Source organism: Acanthopagrus latus, chromosome 23 (assembly GCF_904848185.1).
Source record: "Acanthopagrus latus isolate v.2019 chromosome 23, fAcaLat1.1, whole genome shotgun sequence".
Lineage (NCBI taxonomy): Eukaryota > Metazoa > Chordata > Actinopteri > Spariformes > Sparidae > Acanthopagrus > Acanthopagrus latus.
The window spans coordinates 18,342,459-18,353,041 of NC_051061.1; the positions used below are offsets into that span (position 1 = coordinate 18,342,459).

General features: G+C 41.4%; 1 protein-coding gene across 3 annotated transcripts; it reads right to left on the reverse strand.

Annotated features, from left to right (window-relative positions):
- Positions 1–1,945: 1,945 nt before the first annotated feature.
- On the reverse strand, positions 1,946–6,851 carry ramp2 (receptor (G protein-coupled) activity modifying protein 2). Of its 3 annotated transcripts, none has more exons than XM_037089980.1 (6): positions 6,599–6,851; positions 5,953–6,018; positions 5,839–5,868; positions 3,935–3,967; positions 3,612–3,786; positions 1,946–3,502 (listed from the first exon to the last, which is right to left on the reverse strand). In XM_037089980.1, the coding sequence occupies exons 1-6, from the start codon at positions 6,657–6,659 to the stop codon at positions 3,253–3,255; spliced, it is 615 nt and encodes a 204-aa protein (XP_036945875.1). In that variant the 5' UTR covers positions 6,660–6,851; the 3' UTR covers positions 1,946–3,252. The 3 variants fall into 3 exon arrangements, with proteins under 3 accessions (XP_036945875.1, XP_036945876.1, XP_036945877.1); XM_037089981.1 differs by having other exon boundaries at positions 5,953–6,015; positions 6,599–6,850; XM_037089982.1 differs by lacking the exons at positions 5,839–5,868; positions 5,953–6,018; positions 6,599–6,851 and adding an exon at positions 4,210–5,828.
- Positions 6,852–10,583: the final 3,732 nt, after the last annotated feature.

A 10,583-nucleotide genomic window follows, 5' to 3' on the forward strand; every position in this document is an offset into this window, starting at 1 on the left:
AAAAATGTTTTACAGTGATAAGGGGCCCTTTGAAGTTTTGGAGAAGAAATTACAACTGAGAATTTTAATATTTATAACATCAATAAGGAAATAATACAAATGCATATTCAAATACAAATTCCATAACTGAATAAGCAAGCTGCTCTCAAAGGAAAATAAAGTCACTAGAGGACAGTTTGCAACTGGAAAGGTGGCAGGGTCTGCCACATCAGTACAACAGTATGAAATTGTGTTGTTCATTCAGTCATAAAAAAATCGCTCTTCTGATTAAACTTTCTTCCCCAAAACTACCTTTAACAAATCACAGATACAGTATCTAGTATTTTAAATCTCCATTGAGCTTGGTGACAATAAAAATCAAAAGTTCAAATGTATTCCTGACTCAGTTTATCAATCAAAACTGTCTCAATTGGCTTTTACATAACAGAATATATCTGAAGGGCTGCAGGCTGTGCAGTCCATCTCAGAGAGATTCCAGCTTGGCAGCATCAAGACAGCCCACTTCAGTGTCAGCACAGATCGTTGAGACAGAGGCCCATGGGATTGTGTTCAGATCAGCTGATTAATATACAAGTTGAGGCTTCTCAACATGTTATGTAACTGTGCTGTGGCACAGCTGAGGGGCTGGAGAATAACCTCTCGGCCTCACATATGCTTTGAAGGATTCCTGATGATAGAATACTGCTGCAGAGAGAACGCCCGACCCATCCAAGCACACATGCTTGTCTTGTAAGGTTTCAAAACATCTGAAACTGCGGTGCAGTCACTTCCATCAAAAATGTATGGCGCTTTTAAAAGTTTTAGTACACATCCATACATCCGCTTAGTTCCTTACAGCTACAGAATTTGCCTAAGAATCAATACATTTTTAAGGGTTGTCTTCAGCATTGAAGAAATCCAGTGATAGTTGTCTATACATCTACAGATACTCTGCCAGCAGGGATTGATAACAGCTAAATCTGCATGGATTTTAAGTTGCCTCCTCAAAAATGTAAACAAATATAGATTAAATAATAGTAATAAAAAAAGAACAGGATGAACACTATAGGCATGACATTAATTTGAAAACTTACTTGATATATTACAGCTAGATGCCGTTGCTTTTTGACTTTATTAACTTGTTTTCCATTTTTCCTTGACTGCTGAATATGGTTTTGTAGTTTTTAGAGATGATAGTCATGTTGGTGAGTGAAATCTTCCTACTGAGACATGAAGCAGGTTGTATCACATAGAGCCACTGGAGGGCAGAGTTCCCTGACTGAAAACCCACTCTTGTACTGTATGTACTATGGGCATTTTGTGTACTGCACGCATGCACATAGTGTTTTTTGAAGCAATTGATGTAATCTGAGCAATAAAACATGATTCACGTCGTTTTCACAATCACATCTTGCATATATAATGGCGTCAGAGCTGTTTTTCTGGCTTACTGTAACAACACGGGGTAACGCAGGACTGAGTGAGAAGTGGGGTGGGGGCGAGGATGACCCGACATCTAGAGAGGAAGAAGGTCACCAAACACACTTTCCCACCCAGCCCTGCCAGACACACACACGCACACACACACGTACACATGCACAAACACAGGCCCACCCTGCAGTGTTGTGTTTGCCAGATGAGGGTGTGATACATGACTGCTGTCACTGCTTCCTTCAATACATCAGCACTTGCACGTCGCAGCATAGCAACTGCTCCACAATATGCTGCACTGCTCACTCTGGATACAGTGAAATACTACCTGAGGCCCAAAGCACTGCCATCTGTGCTACACTCAGGGGAGAGGAGTGTTTAATCAAATACTGACAAAGGTTAAAGGTTACCTTTGTGACTTTGTTAATGTCTCCTTGCGAACATGAGCTGAACTGAACCGAATGCAGTCCGCTTCTTTCTCAAAGAAAGAACCAGATTTCTGTTTACAAGAGGAAGAATGAGCGATAGTCGGTAATCCAATTTAAAATTTAATTGTATAAAATAATAAAAGTATATCAAAATACATACAGTAAATGGTGTGAGAGCAGGCTGAATGTGTTCTCTCAGACCGCACAGTAAGTCCTGACAACGGCAGAAATATTACACAGTATATAAATACACATTTTGATGCAAAAGCCCTTACAACGGCTTCATCGTCATTCAAGACTGAACAATACATAACAATATCATCATGACTCGGGAGAAAGATAACACTCTAATCTTCCTGTCGTCACTCAGTGTTTGCCACTATACTGCACAGACACTTAGAAATGTCCCTTTGTCAGAGCGTTTGCCACAACTTCACAACTGGGTGGAGCTGTGAGACAAACTTTGCTCCAATTAGCTCATCATATGATCATGAGGATTGTCGGGGTTTGGACGGTGGAAAGTGCTGAAGGATTTTCTGCTTAAAAATAGACAATACCAGGAAAGAGATCTCTCTTGCTGGGCGTACCCACTCGTTGTCGCCCATCTGTAACCTCTGACCCCGAAACCTTACAAATGCCATGACTCACATAACCAGATCCATGCATCAGACTATACTCATTTTCCCTCTGCCCCTTTCATAGATCACAAATTGAAAAATACCTGTATCCAGTTTAGTTTAGGTTCTCCTCTGCATACAAACTGTACATTGTCTAACTTGTGGCTCAAAGCAGAGTTAAAAAAAAGAAGGAAAGAAAAGGAAGAAGATGAAGAAGTGGAAGTCAGCAATAAAAATCACTTGGTCTTTTGTCAGTGCTGTCCAGTATAATGAGCAGCATCATCACAAATATGTTTCACCTTGACTTTTGCAAGCTCCAAAGCTTTTGTTATCATAAACCCTGAATACTGAGTTCTCCACTAAGAATCAAGCTCAGTTTTCTGAATAGTGTGTGCAAGATGAATGTGACTAAAAATTTGAACATTCAGATCTCGAGTCAGAAGGTTGAGAGTAAAGGTTTTGTCACAATACGTACAGTAATTACGAAATATAGATTTTGTCACAGTAAGTTTCATCAGATGTTAACAACAGCTGTATAATTGTGATGCCACCAGTTATGACATTCACACTGCATCAGTGTCATTTATCTCGACTAGTTTCCTCTTTGGCTGTTGTCTCGGGATCCATCTGAGTTGCGAAGCGCAGTAAAAAGAAATATTCAGTCCTTCTGCAAAGTCAGTGGGTGAGATGAAAGCTGCGGTGGATGTGTAAACAAGCTACAGTCCTCGCCGGGTTGGGACACGAGAGGGAGCGCGCAGGTTAGAAATCAGATGACTGTGAGCAGAGATTCAGGATTTTTATGAGCTGCCATCCCCATTCTTGGTCTTGAGCACCACCAGGCTAACCATGACAGGGATCAGGCAGATGGGAGTTATCACCAGGGCAAAGATAATGACTGGCGGTGGGTCGCTCAGCTCCTCTGATGGACAATCCTTGAAGTACTTGGAGTGAATGTCCACAAAGATCTGCTCCACCAGAGGGTTGGGCCATGGGATCAGGAGACAGTCGGATATCTCCTCTGAGCAAGTGCTCAGGTTACTATACAAACTGCAGTGAGGAGACAGGAAGTGAACGGAAGAGTGTTCAGACGCTGGTAAATGTTCTTATCTTAAATGTTAAAAATGATTCAATGCAAATATAAACACACACTGCTTACCCGCTCACGTTACTCCAAGTGCACCAGTCGGTGCGTAGTGATGTCATTTCTTCCTCAAAACGTGAGAGGCACAGATGATCAAATAGCATGGAAAGGCACTCCATTAATGGTACAGAGGAAAACTCATGACAGATACTGCAATACTCAACACACATATGAGTATTATTCCCACAACCTGCATGAAATTAAAGAAAGAGAAATAAAGGATGAAAGAAAGAGAGATTGAGGGTGATTAGAAAACATTTAAAAGACATGTATATTCTTTTGTACGCAGAATGATATACGGTCTTATAACAATGTATCATTACAGTTATGAGACCTACCAAGTGACATGGTAGACTTTCCATAAGTGGCATCTACAACAGAGAAGAATGAGATTTTTAGATTGAAAACCTTCACACCAAACAGTTATGTAGACTACAAACTCTCTGCCATGTCAGAATCCTCTCATTCAGTTAATTTAATAAGTCAACAAAGACATTCATCCTAGCAAGTTTCAGTGCAAAGACTGTTTTGTCTGTTGTAGCTCATGAGCTCCTTCACATGACTAGTACTGAGGCAGGCATTCGCAGCTGTAGAAGGGAGACCACACACTCACCGGAGAGAAAGGAGAGGAATACCCCAATGAAACCAAGCACTCCCTTCATGTCAGAAAAAATGAAGAAAGGTGCGTTTCCCCCAAGCGATGACCATGTATAAAAAACCTGAACTTCTTAGACTGTGTACAGCAAGGCATAACAGGAAACCCGACTGGATGGAAGCGACGCAGTGTAACCTTCGGTTACCAGATGTCCAAACAGTGTTACCCGCGGCTAGCAGATGTTCTATGAAGATCTGTCTGACGGCCCAGCGCCTTGGCAGCAGCTCTTCCCCTCTCCAACACACGTTTCTTTTGGATTTTCTTCCTTTTTTAAAGGGGTGGAGGCAACAAAGATTGTCCTCTCCATTCTCCCAAATAAAAGGGAGCACACCCAAGCTGGGCTGGACTCACATCTGAAAACCCTTTACTCTTTAACTCTTGTTCTGCTTTTTAGTCTCAGTTTCTCACAGTCGAAGGCCTGGCCAGCTCACAGCATGTGATTTATTTGCCTTTTGGGCTGCCTCTGCCAAATAGGAAACATAAGTAAACATTTAGGGCTTAGCGTTTTGGGTGGATGTAATCATGACTCTGCAGGGTATGCTGTGCAGACAGCCATGATTTCATATTTAGGTTAATTTGACCAAACCTTGAAGAAGTTATTAGTCAGAGCTGACCAGCTGTTTCAAAGCCAAACTATCTTTACACATAGTGAAGAAGGAATTCTCAGATTTCCACCACAACTGTGGGAAACTTTTGTTTTTCATGTCATACGGAGTTCATAAGTGTGCTACATCTGTAAGGTACTTTCTCACTGTCACCACTCACCACTTAAAAGAGCTGTGTGAGAGAGGAGGTTTCATTGAATGAGTGAAAAATGAAATTCACAGTTCATGTTTTCTCATGACCAACTTGTTAATTCATGTCACTGAAGCCACATGTTGGGCCTCTCACAACATCTGTTTGCCGAGCAGCATTTTGATTTAGTAATGACATCAGGAAATGTGTCTTTTCAGCATAGGAGGAGCTCAGAGTTGGGGGGGGGGGGGGTGGCAGGGGGGAGGAGGGGGGACAGTCAGGGGAAAGGAGAAAAAAAAAGGAAGGCACAGGATGAGGAACAGTGAAAGGGGCGCTGCTCCAAGGTTCCAGTTGTTTCACAACTCCGGAGTTCATGTGTTGATCACAGACGTTGCATGGGGTGAATGACGAACAAATTCAGGAAGTTGAGCCGGGTGGGGGGCTGCTCATAATGAGGTTTAAGTTAACCTTTAACCCCAAACCATTATGGGCCTCGTGTCTGCTGCTGCTGACCCTTCACTGGTGGAGACCTCCCGAGGAGTTTGTCTTGGATTCTCATGATAATACACACACACACAAGGAGATCTTGGCCGAAGCTGCGATCGCTGAGCTCTGTTTTCTGTGTTTGTCAGTTCCAGCCAGGCAAACGAGTTTAGGGGAACTGATACAAAACAATCCCCCAGTGCACACAAACGCAGAATCACTATTTTGTAACTGTCAAATGGATGCATTTACTTCTAGGTTATGAAAGCAGGAAAGAATGAAAACCTGAACATTTGCATTTTTAATTTCCGTGGACATGTAAGCATCAATTCTGCAATGATGTTCAAAAGAAAAGGGTTGTAAACTTACTGGCAGCCATCGTCTCTGTTGTGTGATACCCTGCGGAGAAACAAGGTCAGCTTATTCACGATGAGTGGTTGGATGCGATGTGTATTACTTTTCTCTTTCTTAAAACACACGTACCTATTGTTGTGGCCGGTTGCACTGCCGAATTTTCATCAACCAGACAAACCACTGATGTGCATCCTGCTGTGAGAAATGACAATAATGGAAGAAGAGAGTGCAAACACTATTATCCGTAACAGGAATCATTATGTGAATCGTGATGCTGTATATTCAACGTTTCAGTGCTTGTGAATGCAGACAAGTTCAAGGAAATGACAAGGAGTTGTGGGAGCCGTGGGGAGTGAACAGGTCAATGCATCCTCCCTTTGTCTGCCACTGCTTTGGGGAAATCTGAATATATTCAACTCAAGGACATTTCAAACTCACAATACATTCCTTTCCCACAAGAGTAAAACGATGCTGTTTCATAAAACAGGAGTATACAACAGCTACAACATGAATCATGAATGTAACTTCAGCACAAAACAGAGGCACAAATATTCTTCTTTAAAGTCAAATTTGCTGTCTCAGCCTGATCAAAAATTACTCCATGGCCCTTGAACCAAACAGTTTAAGTATAAAACTCAATCATGCGACTTGCTAAGCTCCTTTCTAAAAGCCACTCAATCACTGAAAGCCCCCAGGCATTCCTCTTGAGGGGTGAGATGGAGGGCAAGTAAAGAAGTAATATCATAAGAGTGAAGAAAATGGACAGAGTACTTACCCCAGATGAGAAGAGTCACAAAACACCCAGAAAACCTGACTGAGAAGCTAGTGGTTGTCATTTTGCCTGAAAATGCTGTGTCTGTCTTCCCTGGTGGGTAGGGATTACATATCTCAACCTTTTCGCAGGAAGACTCTATAAAAACAACAGGAAGCCCTCATTTCCTAGCATGGGCGGACTCGCACAATGGGACAGAGAGCCTCTGATAAGGTTCGAACTACTGTGGTCCACTGGTGCTCCACCATCACTCCCTCTCTCTCTTTATCTTCTCTTAACCCACCCTGTGTTTCCAAGCAGAAAGAGAGAAGTGAGAGAAGTTACTGAGAGCCCCACCTTCTCCGTTCTGGTCTCCCTCTCCCCCACCTTTTGCTTTTGATGAATACTTTTATCAGTAAAATCAAAATTTAGATTTCAATCATGAGTTCAGGCAGCAAGTGTACTGACGAACTGACTGACATGTGAGCTGTTATAGAATGAAAGGAAAAGGACTCACACTGCTCTCTGAACATCTGACAACTACTTGTTTATGTTCCGTTTGTTTTGCTTGAATAGAAACTTGGAACGGTAGCGTGATTATGTGCTGAATCAATTTCCTCACAAGGAGCCGTTGAGCCAACTCACAGCCTCGGAGAGACGTGTGGTTATTAATCACAACCCAAAGGATACATATTTGTTGTGTCACTCAAAAGCAGATGTAATTGAATGTACAAACAAAATTGTTGTACAATATTTTCAACATGCAATGAGAAACAGCAGTGATGACATACTGTACAGATGTCTACTTAAGTTAACATGCTAACCGGCTAGCCCCGGCCCATCCTGTCTTGTAATAACAGTTTTTACCTCAAGAGGCAATAGTCCGATGATACAGCTGTAGTTTTGGCTGGTACATGTTTGCCTAGCATCAGAGGGTTTTTAGTTTGTTTTGCCTTGTGATTTATCAAAAGAAACTCACAAAACGTAAAGGATTTAAATATTCTCACGCCTATGCTCCAACAGAAAATGCAACCATACACCTTTTGAATTCAACGTTCGCTCTTTCACTGGACCAATACAAGCTTATTGCCTTTATCAATTCACTGCAAACTACACAGAAACAAAATAAAACCCAATAAAATCATGTGGTCTGGTCTGGTTTGAATAATCCTTAACTCACAAAGTAAGATGTGAAAATATTCCACCTGCTGCAAGTCCTGGTCAAGGCCACTGTAAATCACCTCTGTACTTTATCACCTGTCTCTGAACAGCTTTCATCAGTATATGGTCCCGTGTTCACGAGAGGCTGCTGAGCCTGGTTCTCAAAGTACAGTCACCAACACTTCCCTGAGCTAAGCAACAATTAACTGCATTGGTAACCTGGCAAACTGCTTACTGTTCAGTTGGAGTAGCAGCTAATGTAGCTTTGAGGTAGGCTACTATCTTAAAGCCGAGCTGAGGAGCTGCAGCAGTCTGGTAAGCTCTCCTCTTTTAGACTCCACACCTCCAGATTTTTAAACATATGGTCTTTGGCCTCAGCCAACACTGATTCAAATGACATCATTGAGCAGTTTAATTTCACACAGCTTCCTCTGGAGCCACAAAGAGCTTTATACAACTTTATTCACACAAATATTGGTGGTTTCAATGTGTAAAATTGGTGCAGTTCCTCTTTGATTTGATGTTTTTGGAGACAACTTTTTTCAGATTTGGAGTTTCTAGAGCGTGGGACTTATTATCAGGGACGGTGAGTAAGGAGTATGTTTTTTCTATCAGTGCTGTGTTACACCATCAGTGCTGTTGACAAGCACTCCCTGTCCACCACCTCTGGATCTGACGTCACTGAGCTTCTGTGGAAAAGAGAAGCGGCAGGGATCTCCATTAGAAACTGATTCTCTCATCCACGTCACTGAAGGACGAGCGCTCTTTCTCAGCTGCTGGATTTGGGCGAGAGCCAGAGAGCTCAGGCCAAAATTACATCCACATTTCACTTTGGGGCTAGGCCACTCTCAAAATCCTACAAATGTACAATTACACACATTTACATTAAACTTTCAGTGTGATTGAGGTTAAATAGTTGAATGGATCTGAGTGCAAGGATAACAGAATAACTGAACGTTTACTTTGCATGTCTCTGTCCTATGAATTAATGCTTTTTACATCAGTTACAATCAGTTAGTACTTTAAATGACTTCAGAGGTAACTATTTCTTCGGCTGGTTTGTGAATCTTTTCATCTCCGAGCCTTTGTCACAGATCATAAAAGGTACAGTGCACCATATCTGAAGACACGAGTCCCTCAAAGACTAGGAGCCAAAAACAACATGCACGGTTTACATTAGAAAGAATTAAAAACTTCGCTGATAACGGCCTCACTCCTCGCGCTTATCTTCTTCCTATGTGTGTTTGCTTTTGTTTGACAGTTCAGTATCAACATGGCACGGGCTATTTCAAATACCACTGTAGACACGCCAAACACGCTGTATCATCTGAGATACTTGTGCTCAGTGAATGCATAATTAGTAAGCCGGAATGCACGGCATACACGGCAGAGGCAGTGGGCAGAAAGGATCAACAAGAGCACGGTGATCAGAGAGAAACACGGGGAGGTGGTCGTGTTGGCAAAGCACGATATCAGACCGTGTCAAGCCAGGTCTCTTTATCCAAAACGAGACATGTACATAAGAGGCCATGTTGTGCTATGAGATAAAAAGTAGCTGAACAGTGCCATCTTGTGTGCCAGAGAAGAAACATTCCTGTGGTTTCCTTGAATCCATTAAGGGTTTATAACTAAATGGTTGGAAATATTAACAGAATATTAAGATTTCACATTTATCCCAAAACTGATATTGACTCATATGTCCAGGACAAGGAAGTTTGATGTATATAAAATAGAAACACAAACAGGAATTTTAATGGAGTTCCCTTTTTTCTGACTCTGTCAAGCAGAATCCCATTAAAGACGAGGAGGTTTGGTGCAAATCCTTTCATTTCAGTCACTCGCTCTATGAGCCCAAAAATATTGTCAAGAAATAACTTGAACACTTTTATAATATGTTGTTTGGACATTTTTTTTCAATACCATTAAAATGTCCAAATATCCCGAGTTTCAATGTCTATGACATTTGTGCTTGTTTATCTATTGTGAAAAGTGAAGACAGGCATGTTTGTCAGTTTACCCACAATTGTAGTTGTATTGTGTTGTTTTCTTATATCTGTATAAAACAATAAGTCTCTCTGGTTTGTTTTTGTCACGCAATCACTTTAAATATAAAGCTACAACAGAATACTGAATATTAAATGCTGATCTGCAAAGCTGTTGCACAAAATGACAATAAAGGCAGGATAGACAAATGTATCTCACTGAGCTGACTGAGATAACAATCCCCTCAGATCTGTACTAATACATAGTGTTGTACAAAGTAAAGATTATGCTGAAACAGGTCATAGGTTAAAGGTTTCATATCCTGACTTATTAAAATAACAACTGCAACAGATCACCATTTAATTTGCAGTATTCAAGATAATCCTTTATAATAATCCTTTACTGATTCCCAGATGAGATATTCAAGTTTTGCAGCAGCAAAAATACAATGTAACAAATGGATGGGTGCAAATCAATGAGCTGTAGGTAGAGAGGTTGTCTAGTAATTGGAAGGTGGCTGGTTCGAATTCTGGCTCCCCCAGAAGCATGTCAAAGTGCCCCTGAGCAAGGCAACAAATCCTAAATTGCTCATGATGAGCAGCTGGCACCTTTGCAATCAGTGTGTGTGTGTGTGTGTGTGTGTGTGTGTGTGTGTGTGTGTGTGTGTGTGTGTGTGTGTGTGTGTGTGTGTGTGTGTGTGTGTGAATGGGTGAATGTGACAGCTTTGAGTGGTCAGTAGACTGGAAAAGCTACAGAAATGCAAATCGATTCCATTTCTATGAGGAGTTTTTGACATGATGAAATTGGTGGCAGCAAGTTCTGTTACCGTTGTTCATTTATTTATTTATTTTAGAATAGTTATCAA